We start from the raw sequence: 23,799 nt of genomic DNA, 5'->3' as shown, positions 1-23,799 counted from the left end.
CGATTTTCTGAAAAGTCCGCAAGACCAACTGCAGATCCCGGATTAGAGACTCTGTATTGAGCAAAGATCAAAAAATCGTGCAGATATGGGACGATCGATACACCTTGTATCCGAAAAAAGCAATGACCTCGGCCATGATCTTTGTAAAAATGCTAGGTGCTGCCGAGAGACCAAAAGGAAGGGCATTGAACTTCCAATGACTCAAGACGTGGGAAAAAAAAAAAAAAAAATCGCCCGAATTTTTGAGTTTCCGGAACAGGAGAAATAACCCCTTCTGTTTCCCACACTGAAATCAGACTCAATATGGCTTGCCGCCTCCTTCAGTTTCCCACACTGAAATCAGACTCAACATGGCTTGCCGCCTCACTTGGTCTCTCGGCAGATGGGTAAGGAAAAATCTCTGAGGGGGGGGAAGACTCTTGAATTCCAACCTGTAACCCCTTTCTAATGTTTGAAGAATAAAGAAATTATCGAAAATCTCTGCCCATTCCTTGACGAAATGGGACAACCTTCCCCCTACCCCTATTCTGGCCTCACTGGGGATTCTTGGAAGGGGCTGAATGAGCAAAGAGACCCCCCTTTTTGCTTATCATTGTTAAAGGACCACTTTTTCTTTGCCCGTTGGTTTAAAAATTAACCTTGTTCTGAGACCCGCGAAAAGGCTTCTTATTCTGTGGCTTATTCATTTGAGAAGGGAACCGTTTACTCTTCTCAGAGGAACGAGCTAGGACCCACACCAAGGAGGAACCGAATAAGAGCTTGCCTTCAAAGGGGATGCAGCAGAGTTTATTTTTGGAGGCAAGATCACCCTCCCAAGATTTAAGCCCGTCTGGCTGAATTAATGAGAGCAGAAGACCTGGCCGCAGCCTTTACGGAATCTGCAGCAGCATCAGCAAAGAAGGCAACCAACTTGGCAATGAGTGGGAGAGACTCCCTAATCTCCTCTTTGGGGGGTGTTGGATGAAAGAATATCGTCCAGGCGCTGAACCCATACGTCCAAATTCCTAGCCACGCAGGTGGATACTACAGCTGGACCCAAGGAGAAAGCTGAAGCATCCTGGGCTTTACGTAGCAAGGAATCAGCCTTCTTGTCCATTTTATCTTTAAGAACCACAGAGTCTTCAAAGGACAGGTCTGACTTTTTGACACCTGCGACATGGGGGCTAGGGATGAGCTTCGTGTTCGAGTCGAACCCATGTACGACTTGAACATCGTATGTTCGACCGTTCGTCGAAATACGAACGATACGGGCCGTTCGCGCCAAATTCGAGTGGCGCGTCACGGCCCATAATTCACTGCGGCATCGCAGTGCATTGCTGGCTGATGATTGGCCAAGCATGCACTATGACCTGCATGCTTGGCCAATCACAGTGCGCAAAAAACAGAGCCATAATTGGCCAAAGCCACGGTAGCTTTGGCCAATTATGGTTCAGGGGGTTTAGTCAACGCCCCACACTATAAAAGGCCACCTGCAGGTCGGCCTTGTGTAGTGTGTTGTGGCGGTGGTTAAAGACAGACAGACAGAGAGAGAGGCAGTGTCATGTTTTCTAGGTAGATAGAGCAGGCAGGCTAGTCAGTTAAAGTTACAGTGTGTAGAGGATATATATGCATCCCATGTGTTGTACATATATTTATACACTGTATAGTTTAGCTAGATCAGCTATTCCTAATTTACTGGCAGGCAGGTGATTGTGCTAGCTGCAGTATTCTCACGTGGTGTATTGCCCGTGTCCTCTGTAGTTTGCACCTAAAGCTACTTAGTGTGTACTGCACGTGTCCTCTGCAGTTTGCATCTAAAGCTACCGTGTCCTCTGTAGTTTGCACCTAAAGCTACTTGGTGTGTACTGCACGTGTCCTCTGCAGTTTGCACCTAAAGCTACGAGGTGTGTGTGTACTGCACGTGTCCTCTGCAGGCCATTAGTATGTCTGGAAGGAAAACAAGGAGAGGCAGAGAGTCACGAAGGCAAGCTGGCTCTACGTCTAGAGGCAACAGTGCTGGTCGTGGACACGGTGCATCCTCATCAGCACGTGGCCGTTGGACACGCTCGTCCTTGTTTTCAGCAGCTGGCCGTGTTGAGCCGCAACATGCCGAAGACTTGGTAGAGTGAATGACCAAGCCGTCCTCATCCTCCTCATCCTCTCTCACCCAAGCTCAGGGTACTTTGGCAAAGCAGCTGCCAAGGTGTTCTCTTCCCTCTGCTCAATGGCATCAGTCACTCCTTCTCTAGCCCCACCAAGTCCTCCTGAGGAGTCCCCCGAACTGTTTGACCACAGTGTTGGGTACATGCTGCATGAGGATGCGCAGCGTTTTGAAGGCTCCGTTGATGGTACACAGATAGAGGAAGGCAGTAACGCGAGCCTGGAGAGAGGGGGTGCCCAAGAAGGACAGCAATCTGGCAGTCATGTTCCCCCAGCTGCAGCATACTGCCAGGTTTTCTACAGTGATGAGGAGGGAGGGGATGATGAGGTCACTGACTGCCCTCCAGGGGCCAGCTTAAGGGCAGCACACCGACTGCATCACAACGCAGAGCTACGCATATGCAGGGCGCTCCTGTGTCTCCTTGCGTTATTCCAAAAGTTCTTTGGTGTGGGCTTTTTTGAGACAAGTGCATCAGATCGCACCGCTGCTATTTGCAACATATGTCTCAAACGTATCTCGTGTGGCCAAATCACCCCCCGCTTGGGCACCACATGCTTGACCAGACATATGTCGACCTGCCATGCAGTTCGTTGGCAAGCGTACCTCAAAGACCCACACCAAAGAACAAAGCGGACCTCCCCTTGCCCCTCATCAGCTGGAATCTACAACCCCACTATACCCTCAGTCCTCTCTGAAGCCTGCACTGATAAGACTGACGGTGTAGAATTAAGTGTGTCACAGCCTAGTACATGCGGGCAATCTACTATCGGTACACCGATGGCAGATTGTACCAGGCAAATTTCCCTGCCCCCAGCTGCTGCAGCGCCAAAATAAGTTCTCTCCCAGCCATCCACATGCCCAGCGGTTGAATGCTAGCTTAGCTAAATAGCTAGCACTTCAACTGCTGCCTTTTCAGTTGGTAGATTCTGCCCCCAAGGTACCATAGTGTTGGATGTTGTTCCGCCACCACGCCTCCAAAATGCTACTACTGGTTGTGACACACCTCTCTCCTCCACCCCCTCCTCTTCTTCCTCTTTGGCCTCTTCCTGTGCTGATGTGTCCTCGGAACCAGCGGTGCTCCGTAGGCGTTCAAGGGGCTATACTGGTACGCAGGCAAAGAGATGTCATGCGGTGCTTGAGCTGCTGTGCTTGGGGGACAGGAGCTACACTGGGCCAGAGGTTCTGTCAGCTCTGCAGGGGCAGGCTCAGAGGTGGTTGGCGCCACGCCAGCTTAAGCCAGGAATGGTGGTTTGCGACAATGGCACCAACCTCCTCTCCGCCCTGCGACAGGGACAACTGACCCATGTGCCCTGTTTTGCTCATGTCCTTAATTTGGTGGTGCAGTGGTTCTTGGGCAGGTACCCGGGCTTACAGGATGTCCTGAAGCAGGCCAGGAAAGTCTGTGTGCATTTCCGACGGTCATATAATGCCAGTGCTCGGCTGGCAGACCTCCAAAGGGAATACAACCTGCCCAAGAACCGCCTAATCTGTGACATGCCCACCTGGTGGAACTCTATGTTGGCCATGCTGCAGCGGCTGCACAGGCAGCAGAGGGCCATCAATGAGTATCTGTGCCAATATGGCAGCAGAACTGGGTCAGGGGAGCTTGTTTTTTCCCCCACGCCAGTGGGCCATGATCAGGGATGCATGCACTGTCCTGTCACCATTTGAGGAGGCCACAAGGATGGTAAGCAGTGACAGTGCATGCATCAGTGAGACTGTCCCTCTTATTCACATGTTGGAGCACATGCTGCGTGGAATAATGGACAGGGCCCTTGAGGCAGAACAGAGGGAGTAAGAGGAGGATTTCCTTACCTCTCAAGGCCCCCTTTGTCCAGACAGTGTTTCTGCTTGCCCGCCTATCACGGAGGAGGAGGAGGACGAGGACGAGGACGAGGACGAGGGAGAGGAGGAGGATGATGATGGTGTCAGCATGGAGGTGGAGCCTAGCATCAGCAGCAGTCTTCAAGGGATCAATTAGAGTCCCAAGGAACCCAAGGACTTGTACGTGGCTGGGATGAGGTGGCTGCGGATCCTGTCGTCCTCAGGAGGGATCATTACTGGCTGGCAAACATCTTCAGGAGGCCTTAAAGAAAGGTCTGTGCAACGTGTTCCCAGAGACTGGGGGGTTACAAAATCCAGGTCCTGGACAACGTGTTGCTGAGGCTTCGGTCAGTCACAGAATGAGCGGTGGAGAAGGTGGCCGTCTGACTGATGCGTTCAGACAATTTTTTAGTCCGCAGCCCCAAAGTATGACCGGTTCCAGCAACCATTGCCAGCATCTGTTTTACATGGTGCGGGAATACCTAGGGGCAAGATCAGACTTGGACACCTTTCCCACCGAAAATTCTCTGGCTTACTGGGTCTTGAGAATGGATCACTGGCCAGAGCTTGCACAGTACGCAATTGAGCTACTGGCTTGTCCTGCATCCAGCGTTCTTTCAGAACGCACATTCAGTGCTGTTGGAGGCTTTGTAACCAATCACAGGGTGCGCCTCTCCACCGACTTGGTCGATCGACTGACCCTTCAAAAAAATGAATCAGGCTTGGATCACCACCAGCTACCAAGCACCTGATGCTGATGTAACGGAGTATTTTTTTTTTAATGTCAGATCCCTTCAAGACTGTCTATGCTGATGCTGAGTGACTATCCTGTTATGCTGAGTGACTATCCTTTTCCTCCTCAATGATCATGCTGATAGCTTGTAAGAACATTTTTGGTTCTGGGCACCGCCACCAGTGGCTAAGGCCCAATTTTTCTGCCCATGTTCAACAGGGGCGTGTAATTAAAATTTTTGATCTAATATTTCACAGCAGGGCCCATTGCTGTGCCCACCAAGAGTAACTGAGGGCTTACAGAGTTGTGGCACCAGCACCTAAGGCCCAATTTTTCTACCACTGTTCAACAATGGCATGGAATTACAATTCTTGATAAAATAGTTCACACAGCAGGGCGTTCCAGCGCCCACCAAGACTAACTATGAGGGCTTACAGTGTTGTGGCAACACCAACACCTAGGGCCCAAATTTCTGCAGAGTATATACGGCAGGCCCCTACTTTCAAACATCCAACTTACAAACGACTCCTACTTGCAAACGGAAGGAGAAAACAGGAAGTGAGAGGAAATCTACCCCTAGGAAGGGAAATTCTCTTCTGTAAGAGGTGTCTCCTGTCTACTGATGCTTTATCACCAATCCTTGTTTCACTAAAAAACCCACATTTTCAAAACATGATTTGTCATTGGGACAGAAAGTGAATTGCAATCTTCTGAACATATGCACACAGACCGCAAAACAAATGTTTACAGGGGTGATAACCCTTCTCTATGTTTTCAGAAAAGCTTAAAAATAGATTTTATGGCTGGAGCTACACTTTAAAAGTACCAGTTCAAAATTACAAACAAATTCGACTTAACAACAAACCTACAGTGCCTGTCTTGTTTGCACCGCCTGTATAATGCTTTTCAAATTATATAGGGCCAAAGGGGCTTGTAATGACCTGGGGGGAGTGGGGGGAAATCCATGCTATTTTTCTCAATGATTTTCATCCATATTGCAGGGACCAGACATTACATTAAAGCCGCAAGCAGTTTAAAATGACTTTTTTCTTATAGTAATCTCATTTTGTGCAGTGACCGTTCTAAACACGTGCCACCTCACAGGCATACTATAGACACCCAGCAGGTACGATATTTAAAAGGAATTTTTTATTTTATTTTTTCACTTTAAGCATCATTAAAATCACTGCTCCAGAAAAAATTACCGTTTTTAAAACTTTTTTTTCCATTGATACATGTTCTGTGGGGCAAGACCCGGGTTCTTAAACCCAGTTTCCGACAATAACTTGCATATTAGGCTTTAAAATGAGTACAATTCGAACGTTCGAGTCCCATTGACGTCAATGGGGTTCTAAATGTTCGCGCAAACGTTCGGTCAATTCGAAGGTTCTGGTGCGAACCAAATGGGGGGGTTTTTGGCTCATTCCTAATGGGGGCATCCAGTCTAGGACATTTAAAGAAAGTCTCCTCGAATTCCGACTGAAAAGGAAATCTCCTTTTGTGTCCTCTAGACTGGAATAACCTCCTCTCAGGTTCCTTTCACTCTGCAAGAAACATATCCTTAAAGCGGTGGTTACCCCTTAAAAACAACTTTTTTTTATTCCACTGCCCCCCCACATTCCATCACGATTAAGGCTCTTATTTTTTTCCTGCTGTACATACCTTAGTACAGCATATTCACCCGTGCATCCGGGTTGCCAGTCCCGCGGGAGTGGGCGTTCCTCACATGCTGTTGATTGACGTTTTGCCCGAAAACGAGCTCACCCCCCGTCGCGTAAGCCGCGCCACGATTGGCGAAAGGAGCCGAACGGCGATGCGCATGCGCAGTATAGCGCCGACTCGCCATTCGGCTCCTTTCGCCAACCGTGACGCGGCTTACGCGACAGGGGGGAGCTCGTTTTTGGGCAAAACGTCAATCAACAGCATGTGAGGAACGCCCACTCCCGCGGGACTCGCAACCCGGATGCACGGGTGAATATGCTGTACTAAGGTAGTTTCTTATAACTATCAGAGAGCCTGGCCCTACAGTTTGCACATTTCTTCTTCACCGGTTTGGCCTCAAACAAAGCAGAAACAAGAACCATAAGAAAAGGTCCATACATAAAAAAGGTCCCTTGCTGTAGACCACAGACAAGGGCTTACCTTGGGGGTAGTATGGGACCCGGAGGCTGCCACTGGTTCAATCCGAGCAGATGCTCCATCCTCAGACAGAGAAATAGGCTGGCGTTGAGCAGACTGTCTCCTAGTCAGCATGTTCTTAGTGTATCACGCCGTGCTTCCAATAATAATAATAACGGCGCCCGGAAGCGCGACTTCTGGTGCCATCTTGCCACATCACCGTAAGTCATCCGACACCATCTTGGTACACCTCTCGTAAGGCACGAGTAAAGACAGGTTCCACACAGCAGCTGCTGGGGAAAAAAGACTGAAGGAAGTTGCCACCTTTTCAACAACTAGGTAGGCAAGCAACTCCAAACAGGGAACCCTTCTGGACAGGACTCCTGTGGGAGTACATGACTAAAAAAAGCACCCAGGACTTGGCCACAACTAGTCCTGGATGACGCCAAAGAAGGGGGGTCCACCAACCACAGTTACCAGACTCAGGAAAAATAAAAAAACGTGTCGGTGCTCCTGGAGGGTCTGGAAACACAAAACTACTGAGGGTCAGAGGAAAGGGAGGGGCCTTTTAAATTGTATTCGATTTGTGTTTCCTGTAGAGGAGCGGAGCCAATCATCTCTCAAGTAGTTGTCCTGGAAGGTGAAATAGAGCACAGGGCCTGGCAGCGAAAGGGTTAAATCAAATGTTAAGTCCACTTTAAGGAAAACGTACACTGGTGCACCTTACCTAGTCTCTTAAAGGGGAGTTCCACCCAAAACGGGAACTTCGGCTTTGAGCACTCTTTTTGGGGGGGGGGGTACCTTCTTTTTAGGGAGACTTCCTGTCCAACTTCCCGGCCACCTAGGCATCTCCTCCTCTTACCCTAAGCAGACCCTCCCTGCAATTATTTTGGGACCCGTCACAGGTCCCAGAAGATTGCCTATCTTAGGTTGCACCATTTCGGATGGCCGCTAGGTGGCGCTTCTATTGCGGTCAGCGTAGAATATGTAAATTAGTAGATACGCCGATTCACGAACGTACGCCCGGCCGCTGCAGTACATTTACGCCGTTTCCGTAAGCCATTATCAGGCCTAAAGTTATTCCACCTAATAGATGGAATAGCAATGTTAAAGTATGGCCGCCGTTCCCGCTTCGAGATTCGAAATTTTTACGTTGTTTGCGTAAGTCGATCGCGATTTACGTTGTTTACGTCAACGTCAAAATCAATAGGCCCGTGCGGCGTACTTAGCCGCAATGCACACTGGGAAATGTAGGCGCCGGCGCATGTGCAGTAAAAAAAAAAATCAAAAACGTAAGGTCAAGCCTTATTAACATAAAACACGCCCCCCCCCCTTACACACATTTGAATTCGGCGTCCTTACGCCCGCTCGCTTTAGGCTACGCCACCATAACATAGCAGGCAAGTACATTGTGAATCATGTACTTGCCTAGCTAACTTACGGCGGCGTAGCCTAAGCACGCTAAGCTACGCCGCCGCAAGTTTAGGCATCTGTACGTGAATCTACCTACATTTCTTTAGCAAGTTATTGGGGTACAACAAAAGTTTAGGGTGCTAGGTTTACCTAAAGTTGTATCTTTGACTGCTAGATACTATGTAGGTTGACTTCCTATGCAGAGGGATCTGAGCAGAACATCTGAGCAGAACTATATCCTTGTATCCTTTTCAGGCAAGGAAGCTGCCATTTTAGCCTCTGTTTGAACTGTAAATGCCATGGTGCTGCACATGTGATCAGTGCAGCACCAGACATTTGATGGTTTGACAGTTTTTCGAAAGCACATGCAAATTTGACAGATAGCATTTCCGGGAACGTAACTTTTTTTTGAAACTGGTAAATTGATATGGGTGAAGTTTTGCTTTAAAGCAGAACTAAACCTAAGAACTGGATAAAAAAAAATAATGTTCTTGCAAGGAACATACCGTCTACATTAATAATTATTCTACCAAACTTAAGTGTGAGCTGTAAATGGTCTCCAGAGTTGCTCCCGTTTCTTCTTGCTCGAGGCTTCCATTCTGATGACGCTCAAAGCCCCAGCTGTAAATCACAAAGCGGAACCAAACCCATCAATTTAACAGTTTCAAAAAGCAGCTACATTGTTAGAATGCCGGTGTTCTATCGAGAAGTGCCCCCCCCATCGAAAAAATGCCTTTGATGGGTCTGTGCATGTGCAGTGCCAAACATCGCTCCAGCTGATAGGTTGATCAGCTGGCGTGACGTCAATACAGCGCATGTGCAGATCGTCGGAGGCATTATCCGACACTATACAAACAGAAGCTGTCAGATTGAGCCTCGCTGTTGAGTGGCATCTTGATATAGCATGGCCATTTACCCCGTAGGATCGTGACGCACTGGTACATATACTATGCCAATTTAGACGGGAGTTAATCTAGCATATCTTTAGAGTGTGGGAGGAAACTGGAGTACCCAGAGGAAACCCACGCAGACACAGGGAGAACATGTAAACTCCACGCAGATGGTGTTGTGGTCGGGAATCAAACCAATGACCCTTTTGCTGCTAGGTGAAAGTGCCAACCACTACACCACTTCCCCTGCTGTTGCAAGAGGGGTTGTGGGTGTGTTGAAGGGAGGGTTTTGTGTGCGTGTTGCAACCTGACCTTAGACAAATCCAAAACCCGCTGTACAACACACCAAAGCTGCCCTGCAACACTGTAAAAACCTGCCCTTCAGCACAGGGAAAACCTGCCCCGCAACAACGAGGCACAATCTGACAAGTACATTCTCCTTCTGCCGTTTACATATCTTTGAATACTGCCTGTCAAATACTGTCTCCCGTCGAAAAATGCCTGAGATGATCTGCGCATGCGCAGTGTTGACATCACGCCAGCTGATTAACATATCAGCTGGAGGGACGTTTGGTACTGCACATGCGCAGACCCATCAGAGGCATTTTTCAACGGGAGCCATTTCTCGATAGAACACCGGGATTGCAAACTGTCACATTTGCTTGTGTTCTCAACCAAAAACGGTCAAACCATAAAATGGCTAATGTCATAACTGATCACATGTGCAGCTGCAGATTAAACAGAAGCAGCTTCCTTGGCTGTAAAGGATAGGAGGGCCTCTACAAACTCGACAGTGCCTAAAAATAGAGAGCAACTGAGCATGTGCAGAGCAAGGTGAGACAGTGTTTTACATAACTATACCTGCAAAAGGGGCCAGCATGAAGTGATCTAGCAGGACTACATTTTCTGACTAAAGTTGCACATTAAGTGTCCAACCGCTGACAGTCAGGGCATACACCACAAGTTTCCAACCAATGCTGGGAGAAAACAATTGCCACGCATTTCCTGGACTAGAGTGGCCTATGAGGTCCATTAATAGCAATGAAAAGATTCTGATGACTCTTACTAATAACTTCTACAGAGTAATACATCAACCAGTAGAAGCAAAATTCTGAGTGGCTGAAATCATGCAGAATTCAGAAACCAGCAAGGGCGGATTTCATTTAGCTCCATAATAAATGAAGTTGTCTAGCACATGCAAGACAAGTCACAATTGCAAAAGATTTTAGTACATGTTACCACAGTGGCTATCTTATATAGTTGCCAAAAAGATAAGGCAAAAGGTGGAAACATTTACAATCCACAGATGTTATTTTTCAAAAAATTATATCAAAACCAGTGTCACAATACAACCTATATAGAAAGGAAAAATAAATCCGAAACAGAACAAGTCACATCCCAACACATTTTCCCCTTTACCCAATATGTACAAATCCCAGTTGGGCCACGCTGGTCAGTTCCTACGTACAGTATAAATACACATGCAAGATAATGGCACTGCAACCCAATGATGCAATCAGGCCCGGCAAGCGTTCTGTTTCCACTCACCGTGTGTCACTTGCGGTCTCCACCCCACAACACAAGAGTCCTTTCAAAGTAGAAAAAGTCGGCAACCAGGTGAGGATGAATACAATTTCTCTTTATTTTGTCCAAGTACGCATGTTCCCAACAGAGCCAACACTAAGGCCCCTTTCACAATGGGGCGGAAGGCGCGGTGGCGGTATAGCGCCGCTAAAAATAGCGGCGCTATACCATCGGAATTGCCGCAGGATTCGGCCGCTAGCGGTGCGGTATTGACCCCCGCTAGCGGCCGATAAAGGGTTAATACCGCCCGCAATGTGCCTCTGCAGAGGCGCATTGCGGGCGCTATTACCGCGGTTTCCCATTGTTTTAAATGGGAAGGAGCGGTAAAGGAGCGGTATACACGCCGCTCCTATCACCGCTCCAAAGATGCTGCTAGCAGGAGATTTTTTTCTCTCCCGCCAGCGCATCGCCTCAGTGTGAAAGCCCTCGGGCTTTCACATTGAGTATGCAGTGCAGGAGTTTTTCAGGCGGTATAGCATTGCTATTTTTAGCGCTGTACCGCCTGAAAAACTCCTCAGTGTGAAAGGGGTCTTATGCATTTCAACCCATCAAAGCCTTATTCATAGTTAACCGGGTTGCCAACTTTATCTGCAGTTCCCCTTTATTGTATAGTTTAGAATGCTCATTTAAACTGATTAAAGAAAACTTTGCAATCTGTTATCTTGTACCTTTCCATGGTGGTTGATGCTTGGCATTTCCATGCAATATATAGTGCCTTAAACTAAAAAAGGAAAAAAAAAATAAGAAATACAGCTCAACAGTACAAACCTACCTGGCAAGCATTGTATAACAATTGGTGTTCTAGTTTCTTTATTCCTAAGATCTGCTGAAACATTTCATAAAGTTGTTCTTTACTTAGTATGAGTTCAGACACAGCACTGAGTGCCATTCTGTTAGGCTGCTTGCGAATATCCTCTTCTCCTCTGTAAATGGCATCGTATTTTGCGATCCAAGAGCTCAAAACAGTTTCTTTGCTTAACCCATCAATTTCTGGCAAACTGCGTACCCTTTTTTCAATGTTCTTTTTAAAAACTTCTCTGAAGTCATTTGAGGAACATCCACCGCTGTGTACCATTCTGGCAACCCGGTCACTTTTCAAGAAAACCTGTTTCATGCAAAGGGAAAAAAAAAAAAAAGTTTAGCGTTATAAAAAAAACTTAGAAAACACTTTAACCTTTTTTGGTTAAAAAGGACAGACAGATCCACCTGACCACAGGGGAAGCTGTCTGGGCACAAAATATGCAAGTCACAATTTCTAGCTAGTTTTTAAAAGGTGTAAGCTCTGGAGCTGCCACATGTATCCTTGTTTCACTACTTGGTGGAATAAGTATACATGTAAAGCGCACCGATACTTCACTGGTTGCATGTTTGTTGTGGGTCATGACTCAATAAGTATTAAAGTAATAAAAATGACAGCTCTAAAACTTACCTTCAGCCTCAGTTCACACTAGATGCGGGGCAAATTGCTGCAGATTCCATACTGCATCAAAATCACAACCCATTCATTTGAAGCAATTGTAGTGTTAACAATACCCCGTAATCGGCAGTGCGATTTGCATTGCATGGGCGTCAACACCCATGCGACCGAATTATGGTGCAGACAAATGGTGTACGATTTGAGCCATACAAATCCATGGCTCGCACCCCAGAGACAACGCATATAATTAGCACAGGAATACGCTGCAATTCCTGTACAAAATGACATGCTGTGTTCAGCACCACATCAGTGTGAACCCAGGCTCAGATTCCCTCTATATCACATGCAATCAAATTAAAGCAGGGCTGCAATCAGAATGTCTATAGTCACCTTCAGACTATAGCAGACACCCGCCGCTAAACATTCGCACAAGATAACAAACATATGGTTGTTGAATGAGCAAGCATGTTTATGTACCAATCTGGCAAAATTAACATGGAAGACAAAAGGAAAACGTATCCATATGTTTACAACCCACAAAAGTTAGGGTGCCGACTAAAATCTACATAAAAAGTAAATGCAATGATTTGTAAATCTCATAACCACATATTTAATTCAAAATAGAAATCACCACAATGGAGAAAATTTTAAACTGTAAAAAAAAAAAAAAAAAAACACAATTTTTCAATTGATGGCAGCAAAACGTCTCAAAAAAGTTGGGACAGGGCAACAAAAAGCAGACAAAGTAAGTAGCACTAACCAGGATGAGCTGGAGGAACATTTTGCAACCAATTAGGTTAATTGGCAACAAGTCAGTAACACAATTGGGTAAAAAAAAAAAAGGGAGCATCTTGGAGAGTCAGTGTCTCAGAAGGAAAGCTGGGTGGAGGTTCACCAATCTGAAAAGCCGCAGCTAAAAATTGTCAAAAATCTCAGAATAAAAGTTCCTTTACCACTTCCGTTCCGGAAGATTTGGCTGCTCAATGACCAGGCCATTTTTTGCGATATAGCACTGCATCGCTTTAACTGACAATTGCGGGGTCGTGCGATGTTGTATCCATACAAAATTGACATCCTTTTTTTCCACAAATAGAGCTTTCTTTTGGTGATATTTGATAATCTCTGCGGTTTTTATTTTTTGCGCTATAAACAAAAAAACACAACTATTTTGAACACCACAATATTTTGTACTTTTTGCTATAATAAATATCCCCAATGGCCGGCAGTCATTGCAACCACCAGTCATAAGCATCGGCTCCTCCGCAGTGTCGCTATCCAGCTTAAAACAGACCGACATACAGCTACGGCGGTTTGCGGAATCGTGCTGACCTGCCGCAGTATAATGACAGCGGCAGGTCGGCAAGTGATTAATGTAAAAATGCAAAGACTTTAAAATATATCATCTACAGCAGAGGTCATCAACCTCCGGGCCGCGGACCAGTACCGGTCTGTGATCTGTTGTCGAGCGGGCCGCCATCAGAGCAGGAGGTGAGCCCTTTCACGAACTGCAGTATACTTATGTCCTGTGTGTATTCTGTCATTTCTCCCAAGCGGCCGACAATGTCAGCCTATTAGCAGGGCAGGGGGCGGGGCGGCTGCAGATCGTGGCAGAGAGCGAGAGCTGCCAAAACTTCTATTAACAAGCGGGCGATTGTCCACTTGTTAGTATGAAGAGTCTCTCGCTCTCTGTCACGATCTGCAGCTGTCCCGCCCCCTGCCTTTCCAATAGGCTGACATTGTCGGCTGCTCGGGAGAAATGACAGAATACACACAGGACATACAGGCTGCTAACTATTCTGCGGTCCGTAACAGGGCTCACCTCTTGCTGAAGCATGAGGGAATAGACATGGGCTGCAGGGGAGGCAGCGATTAAAATTGGCACTATGCAGGGAGTACTGTGATTGGAGGGGGGAGGTGGAAAGGGGGTGCATGACTACAGGGAGGACTATTATTGGGGAAGGGGGGTGCCATGACTGCAGGGAGGGCTGTGATGGGGGGCCATGACTGCAAGGAGGGCTGTGATGGGGGGGCCATGACTGCAGGGAGGGCTGTGATGGGGGGAGCCATGACTGCAGGGAGGGCTGTGATGGGGGGGGGGCATGACTGCAGGAAGGGCTGTGATGGGGGGGGGGGGCATGACTGCAGGGAGGGCTGTGATGGGTGACGGATGATAATTATCAGTTATCAGTCACATCTCATGTACTTTATAATTAATATTTCCCAGTCACCCTATGCCCAAAAGGGGCACAGGGTGACCCTAGACACAAGAGTCATTAGTGACGCTGGCACAGGAGTACCCCCCATCCTCCAAAAGTCTCTGGGTGTCATGGGTCATTCTGTTACATCATATATCTCTATCAAAATCTTATTTTAGCTTTTGTATAGAGTGGAGCAAGATTAGAACCCAACAGGTTTTTTAATGCGGTTGGTGTCCACATTAGGGAGATTAGCCATGTATATTTGTCCTGTTTACAGCCATCAACGAAACAACTTTGGGTTGTCCCCAGAACAGGATTCGAGGGGAAATTTTCCAATGTGTACACTAGTTATGGTGACCCTGTCGACAACCAGAGATTGCCTTACTATGGAAGGCAATTCTTCTCACTTCCTGTTTTGGTTATGGGATAGGAATTAAAGGGGTTGTAAAGGTTCATTTTTTTAATTTTCTAAATAGGTTCCTTTAAGCTAGTGCATTGTTGGGTCACTTACCTTTTCCTTCGAATTCCTGTCTACGTTTTTTTCCTTTGTCTGAGGTGCCAAGTCCTGCTAGAAAATTAAGTCAGCATCCCCATAGAGCTTGTCTGCGGAAGGAAACATGAAGTGCTCCAAAATCTCCTGGTAGACGGCTGCATTGACCCTGGACTTAATGAAGCACAGTGGACCAACACCAGCAGATGACATGGCTCCCCAAATCAACACAGATTGGGGAAAATTCACACTGGACTTCAAGCATCTTGCAGTGTGTGTCTCTCCATTCCTCCTCCATACTCTGGGTCATTGGTTTCCAAATGAGATGCAAAAAATTGCACTCATCAAAAAAGACGTTTGTTGTTCAGGAGTGGCTTGACAAGAGGAATACGACATTTGAAGCCCGTGTGTGTGTGTGGTGGCCATTTTAAAAGTGTTGGGGCCTTTCACGACAATCCTCTTCAGGATACGGTCATCCCTGCTACTTGTGCACCTTTTTCTTCCACACTTTTCCCTTCCACAGAAAAAAACTTTCCATTAATGTGCTTTGATAAAGCACTTTGGAAACATACAACTTCTTTTGCAATTACCTTTTGGGGCTTTCCCTTATCAAGGGTGTCAATGATGGTTTTCTGCACAACTGTCAGGTCAGCAGTCTTTCCCACGATTGCGATTCCTACTGAATCAGACAGAGACCCTTTGCAGGTGTTATGGCTTAATTAGCTGATTAGAGTGGGACACTTTGAGCCTAGAATATTGCACCTTTTCACAATATTTACATTTTCTGAGATTGTGGATTAGGGGTTTTCATGAGCTGCAAGCCATAAATCACCACAATTATGACAAAACATGGCTTGAACTATCTTGCTTTGCATGTAATGAATATCTCATATTAGGCTCACCTAAGTTGCCTTAGTGAAATAAATGAACTTTTGCACAATATTATAATTTTTCGAGTTTCAACTGTATATGCCAAAATTGAAAAAGTCTTTCAAATTTCTATAATAAAAGACTGCAATCAAAAAAAAAAAAAAAAAAAACTGCTTACTGCAGGTTGTCATGCAATTACAGGATTTATTCCAGGCAGTACAATAGCCTCCTTGTTCTTGGTTCTAATAAAGGATTTTAATAATTATCGGTAGCATAGAAAAGTACAGTAAATAAGCATAGTACAAAATACTGGAGAACAGTAAAAAATGGATGAAAAGAAAGATGGGAAAAAAAATGATAAAAAGAACTAGGTAAACATTGATGTCAAAAGTTTGGCACAGGCAGATATGGTAACGCAACCATAAACCGGAATAAAAAAAATAAAATAAAAATAAAAGTAGTACTCGGCCCTGTCATCCACAAAGTTCTGCAAGGACATTATGGCTCATTCTTCAACTCTCCATATGATATGAAATTATTTGAAATGATGGTCAATTTCCTGTACCTTGTGGTTACAGTGCTGAGCCAACATTTTTGCTTTCAACTTTAAAAAGTAATTGTAAACCCCTAAAAAATAATTTAAAATAAAGTTTATTAAGACTTATATCTGTAACAGCAAAAAATGTCAGGATGTGTCCAGTCTTGTCACAAAGAATCAAACCAGCTCTGAGCAATCATCTCATCTTTCTTCAGCAAGAAAAAAAAAACAGACAGAAATAGGTGCATGAGTGAATGAGAAGCATTCTGTGTACTTCACATCCCCCCCTCACTTACCAGCTCTCCCAGGATTGGCTGATCCACACCTTAGCATGATTGGGCATGCTAAAGTCGTGTGGTGATTTTATTGGGTTTTGACTGGATGTTAGTGATCATGGGCAGGCCCGGCCATTCTAAGCTGAGCATCCCATTTAAAAAATAAAATGACAAATGACAACCGGGTTTCCAAGCACATTGCGTATCCTACCTGATACATTTTTATTCCTCCTCCAAAGGGTTGCCTGGGCTAGCAGCCTACTGCTCCTCTCTGAACGCTGGCATCTCTATTGAGCACCACGAGAGGTGACCAACTGCAGCTGAGCATTACTCAAGCAGAGTAAGTTCCTGCCTGGAGGCCTGTACCAGACCCACAATAGAAGTATAAAACAGAACCTGGGGGGCGTGGTCTAACCTCGCTGGAAGATGGACGCTTAATTCCAGAGCTCCCGCCGCTACGGATATTTAAGGACTAAAAGAAAGTATTTATTACGATTTTACGGTTTCTGAACCATTAGAATGATGGGGTGAGTATTACCGCCCTTACCATGAGAGTGGGGGAAGGGGGAGAGAGAAGGGGTACAGCTGCTGCACTGGATGGTGTATCAAACCAGGAACAAATAAAGAATAAAGGGGTAGTGCTGCGCTGTGAATGGGGAATGGGGTAACGTGCAAAGGAAGTGTGGCAAATCCTTATATATGGAAAAATATACTCTGACTAGTGTTTATAAGTAACAATAATAAAGAATGATAGTGGTATATTCTAACAAGTAAATAACATCAAAATAAACATGCTACAATGCAGCCAAGGCTAGCTGCCAAAATGTGAAGAAGTACAAAGTGACAGTGCAAGTGTCATATAAAGTAGTAACAAATGTACTGATACACAATAGGGTGTACAACGTGCCAAGTAGAACACACAACGGTGATTGTAATAGACTAGATTAAATGTCCATGCAGCAGATAACTAACACGCAAAATCCAAAGTAAAAGTGCCGGTGTAGATGCCAAAGTGACGTGAAGAAAGGTTGATTTCAGGTGTTTTCTTCAGAATAAGTGAGGCTGTCCCCTTACCTTACTGCTGTAAGGTAACAGCATAAAAACCCAGGTACACTTTTCTGGTCATGTCTACATACGGTATCATCCAAATAGGCTGTAGTGGGAAGGGTAGATCCCTCTCAATAGTCACATCCAAACAGTGACAGTGACTCGCATCCAGCGAGATAAAAAGTGCCAATAGTGTAGTATCATTTAAAAAAGGGGTTTATTCAAACAAAATAATACACTGGGTACTCACATTGTTGTGATAAAAAACAGGCATATAAAAACAGGGAGTTCGCCGACGTCACCTCCGGTACCTCTTAGTGGACTCTTTGTTACACTCATACGCACATTCGTCATTTCTCGTGACTCCTGAAAGAGACTCCGGTTCCTGTACTACAACACCCCAGTCTGAATGACCTACATGCAGTAGCTGCGGATATTAAGAATACCTTATCAGCCGCCATTGCGGACCTACGTATTGATGTCAGAGCTGTTGCTGACAGAGTACAGTTAGTTGAAAATTCAACTGCGCAACATGAAACGTCTATACAATGTATTACTAACAAAATGGATACTCATACACTTCAACTCAGGGATCTCCAGAGACACTTGGAAGACCTTGAGAACAGAGGACGCAGTCATAACTTAAGAATACATGGATTTCCAGAATCGGTGGAATCAGACCAATTGCATTCATCTGTAACTAACTTGTCATTGAAGGTTTATCTAGAACATCATTGAACACCTATAGAAATGGAAAGACTCCACTGTGCACTTAGACCTAGAGGCAAAGACTCAGATCCTCCCAGAGACATTATTTGCTATATTAATGACTACAAATTAAAAGAAAATATACTGAAGAAAGCCAGAATTAAAATTCATCTTTCCTACGAAGGTTCAACTATACACATTTTTCATAGGAGGGATCTAAAAACCACTGCTGGATGTGTTGCGCACTAAAAATATACCTTACAAATGGAAATTTCCTTTTGGTCTTCTGGCAACATAACAGGACCGTTGTGCCTTATTAAGAGTCCCCGAAGACCTTCAATACTTTTGCGACACCTTAAATACTTTTGCGACACCTTAAATACACCTAGAATGGATGTACCAAATTGGTATGCTGAATTTCGGCTTAACCATTCTGAAAAGCAAACTCAAAATGAATTGTCCATAGAAACTCAAGATGTCAGATTTCGCAGACGATCCCCATCTGAATCCAGATCCTACGCAGCAAATCCGAATCACACCAAGATAAGCCCCACTAAATGTCCTAAATCCAGACGGGCACGTCAAATACTCAAGTTCACATGAACATTTTTATATCTAAACAAATTGTACCAATGTGTTTTTTTTCTCTTTTTGCCTTTACAACATTTTTCTTCTTGTTTTGTTACTTTGTCCTCTCTACTACTTCAATTTCTAAATAACCATTACCTGATATAGTACTGAATATGGAATGTTCTTAGCCCATATATTAATTTAATTGATCTTTATCTGATGAACAAAATTTTCTTGGGTAATGTATGATTTCTTTACTTTTAATAACATAGTTATTTTGATCTTCAAATGTTTTAAAATTGAGATATAACCAGGTTTAAGGTGGGGAAAAAGGTTTTTTTTTTTTTTTATGCATGTCCTCCGACTTTTCACCTTTACCATTTACTTTTTAAAACAGGGGTTGCTGACACTTATAATTTATATCCTCTCATAGAGATGCAACTCAATTCTGACTTAATTTACCGCATGCCTATATTGACATTTGCTTCTTTATTTAAACATAGAGGATATTTTATATCCTTTTTGATGTATTGAAAACAATAGTTTTTTGGTATTCATGAAGGTCTATAGTTATCTATAATCATCATTGATAACATTTCACTTGATTTTTTGTCCTTGAATTATATCCTTCAATCCTATTCACCTACTACGTTTGTTAATGACAATTCTTGTTTTGCCTGATGATATCCCCACCACAATCAAATCTTATGGATATACACAATGATCCATAATTCGTAGGTATTTTTTCTATTTTTTTGGGGGGTTATTTACATTAATGTAATATAGATTAGAAAATTACCAACATGTCCCTCGTTTTATTACGAGACGACGCAATGAGCAATTTTGCAGTATTTACACGGGTTTACCAATTGTTTTATAATAAATCGATATATTCGACTAGGTCTTATCGAAATATACTTTTTGTTTTAAATTTTTATGATTATTCAACAATTTACAAACTTTTAAATTCTAATCTGTCTTTACTCTGATGACATATATACAATTAAAATCCTTTAAAATATAGTCTTAAATGCCTGATAATATATACTCTAACACAAGTTGCTGATAATTGATGGACATTGGGTTATACATGCTCAAGAAGGTACTAATGGGTTTATTAATGTAGATCATAATAAGTTGGTTTTACGTTATATTACTCTAATCTAATATCAATACTATAAACGTCTTCAGTAATTGAAATATGCTTCATACTTTTCTAATATACCACTTAATCTACTCTCGAATCCAATTTTATTAAGACCCGATTTAATACATATTATATACTGCTGATATACTATAAATTTATATCCATAGATTTTCAATAAAAAGAAAAAAACATGGGGAAAGGGACGATAGGAAAAACTTATAATATAAATAAAAAAAAAAAAAAGGGCTGAGATTAGATATAATTAACCCATCACCTCAAGAGGACAATTTTTATTACTTTTCTTCTTATTTGTAGACCACCAGTTATGCTTCATTCTTATATACACACACTTACATATAATTATTATTCTACTTATCTAGTTGAAAATTAACTTTTTTTTTTATAAATTCCATCCAACTTTGGTAATACTAAATATACTTCTGCAGAGAAAGAATTAATTTGAAATTCCTTATGTATCGACTATTTCGTTGATTAAGACCTTAATATAAGATTTATATCACTGATATTAGCTGATATTTAACTTATTCGATACAATTTGTGTTTTTTTTTAACCATACTTATACTCTACATTTATTATACTTTTCTTTTATATGCCCAACTTGATTTTTAGATCCTAAGGCAGCAGGTTGATTTCTTGCATACTCTCTCATCTATTCAGTTAGTTTGGTTTCAACCCCCATATAGTGACTTTTGATATTTCACTTCTCCGATTTCATACTTGTTCAGTTTTCACTATACTCATCCGTTTTATATATTTTTTTATATAGTTTTTTTTTTTTTTTTAACGGTTTATAGTTCGGCAGATTTTTTCTCCTACCCCCTCCTTCCCTCTTCCTACTCTACTTTATTTTTCCTACCTCACAATGTCCCTTTTAAAGACTTTACCACCACCCCAGGTCAAAATATACTCCCTGAATTTACGAGGACTAAACATTCCTGAAAAAAGATCCAAATTACTTCTATTATTACGCAAATCTAAGGCAGACATTGTTTTCCTTCAAGAAACTCACTTTAAAAACAGATAATATACCCAATCTACATAATAAATTCTTTCCAACAACTTTTCATGCTACCAGCCCTGCATCCAAATCTAAAAGGTGTTTCAATTTTGATTTAAAAAAAAAATTGTCCTATTCAGATTCAAGATACTCTTTTGGACAAAGAAGGTCGATATATCTTTGTAAAAGGTAAATAATACAATAAACCAATCACCCTGGCAAATATTTATGCTCCCAATACACAACAGGTTCCCTTTTTCCGAAACACAATGGAAATTCTTACTTCTTTTCAGTCTGGTATACTTATTGTAGGGGGAGATTTTAATGTGGCCCTCACTCCCGCCCTTGATACTTCTTCAGGATCTTCCTCATTACCTTACAGGGCCCTTCACTCAATAAAATCTTTACTTAAAAATCTTACCCTTCATGACACTTGGCAAACGTTGCATCCCAACACAAAAGATTTTACTTTTTTTTCACTGCCCCACAATAAGTACTCTAGGATTGATTATTTTTTCATATCACAATTTGATCTTGAATCCCTTGTAACTGCACATATAGACCCTATGATCCTTTCAGATCATAATCCCATTCCCATTTCTATTGCTTTCAACTCAATACCCTCTAGACCCAACATTTGGAGATTAGATAATTCACTTCTCACTGACCCTGAGAACCTGAAATTATTGAACACTCGTTTAGTACAGAAAAAGAAAATAAAGGTCTGGTGTGACCCCGCTAATACCTACATCCCTATTAGTACACGAAAAGACAAAAGGGGGCAGCCCTGGGACTTTGAATGAGGTGAGAGAGGTTTAGCCAATGTTCACAACCAACAATGAGACAAAAATGTTGTCTCATTGTTGGTTGTGAACATTGGATAAACCTCTCTCACCTCATTCAGACTCGTTTAGTACAATACTGCCAGGAGAATGAATCCTCTGAAACTCATTCAATGAACCTTTGGGCCGCACACAAATGTGTAATAAGAGGAGAACGCATCTCTATCGCAGCAAAACAACGTAAAACTAGACGAGCATTAAATCACAAAACTTTTGGATCGTGTTCACTCACTCGAAAGTAGACACAAAAAATCTCTATCCAACAAAGTATTTGCTGACTTACTATATGCTAGGGAAGCTCTATTAGATGAGCTTGGAAAAATTACTTGATGCAAATTTGCATTAAAGGCGTAAATTGTTTTATGAGTAAGGCAATAAATCTGGAAAATTACTCACTAGAATTTTACAATCTAAAAAAGCTGCTCTAACTATACATTCCATTACAGATCCTTTTAGAAACAAACATTTTACCTCTTCTGAAATAGCAAATCAATTTAAAAAAATTCTATTCCAAATTGTATAATTTACCTCGACAAGTTTCGAAAGAACATTCCACGGATAGGAAAAAATAGATTTCTGATTTTCTTTCACATTATAGCCCAAATCCCATCTCACCTTTGGAGGCCGCAGAAATAGACAAACCAATTAATTGGGATGAGACAGTTTTAGCCTTAAAACAACTCAAGACAGGCAAGTGCCCCGGTCCCGATGGTCTGTCTGTCAGTTACTACAAAACTTTCACCGATACCATACTACCTTATTTTTTTAAAATCATTAAATTCTATTCCTAACTCTCATCCACCAAATAGGGATTTACTCGAAGCTCACATTTCTATGATTCCGAAACCAAATAAGGATGTCACGATAGTCTCAAACTATGGACCAATCTCACTTTTGAACGCTGATATTAAAATTTACGCTAAAATGCTTGCCAATCGTTTGCTTCCCCTAATCCCCAATCTAATCTCACTGGACCAAGTTGGATTCATTCCTGGGAGAGCCGCAAGGGATAATACCTTGAAAGCCAATAATATTCACCATTGGCTCATAGGATCCTCCACACAGGGTTTCTACCTCTCTCTCTGGATGCGGAGAAGGCATTTGACAGAGTGGCATGGGATTACTTGACAGAAACACTGAAAGCTATAGGATTAAAAAATCGTATGCTTCAATATATACTTGCTTTTTTATTCATCCCCAACAGCTAAAATACAAGTCAATGGATGTCTGTCAAGTGCCTTCTCCGTCTCTAATGGAACACGCCAAGGCTGCCCAATATCTCCACTTATCTTCATCCTCACAGCAGACTTAAATCTAATCCGGATATCAAAGGAGTAGAAATTAATAAACATTATAAATTAGCTGCATATGCTGATGATATCGTACTCTTCCTTACAAATCCAATTACTACATTACCCAATCTTTTGAAGGATTTTTCCTTTAACTTCATCTCCAATTTGCAAATCAACTTTAGTAAATCTAAAGCTCTAAATGTTTCTCTACCCGCCAATATAGTGTCACTGTGCCAAAAAAAATTCCCCTTCACTTGGGATACGCATTCCCTAACATACCTAGGAATTCAAATACCTATAAAATTAGACAATTTATACTCCTCTAACTTTATTCCTATACTTAAAAATATTCAAGATGACCTTCAAGAATGGAAGAAGGGTTTATTTTCATGGTTTGGGAGGGCTGCTATCTTAAAAATGAACATTCTTCCTATAATGCTCTACCTCCTACAAACAGTACCGATTAAAACTACAGGCTTCTTTCTTTACCACTTATAAATGTATGTGTTTAAAATTTATCTGGGCTGATAAACAACCCAGGATTAAATAGGACAAATTGACTATGCCTAAACTATTGGGAGGAATTGGTTTACCCGATATTCAAAAATACTATTGGTCCTGTCATTTGTCCCATGTAATCGATTGGCACCTCCACAGTGCTACTAAAGCATGGGTAAAACTGGA

The 23,799-nt window shown here is 42.9% G+C and overlaps 1 protein-coding gene across 15 annotated transcripts in view; it reads right to left on the bottom strand.

Annotated features, from left to right (window-relative positions):
* Positions 1–23,799, bottom strand: part of CADPS2 (calcium dependent secretion activator 2) — a 777,539-nt gene that overhangs the window by 672,251 nt on the left and 81,489 nt on the right. For all 15 annotated transcript variants that reach the window (XM_040343717.1, XM_040343721.1, XM_040343726.1 and 12 more), the window contains exon 3: positions 11,475–11,807. In XM_040343717.1, coding sequence (XP_040199651.1) covers positions 11,475–11,807 — 333 coding nt within the window. The remainder of the gene's footprint in view (positions 1–11,474; positions 11,808–23,799) is intronic.

This window comes from Rana temporaria, chromosome 3, assembly GCF_905171775.1.
Source record: "Rana temporaria chromosome 3, aRanTem1.1, whole genome shotgun sequence".
Taxonomy (NCBI): Eukaryota; Metazoa; Chordata; class Amphibia; order Anura; family Ranidae; genus Rana; species Rana temporaria.
The sequence above is the reverse complement of the archived record's forward strand: the minus strand, read 5'-3'. Positions and strand labels throughout refer to the sequence as shown.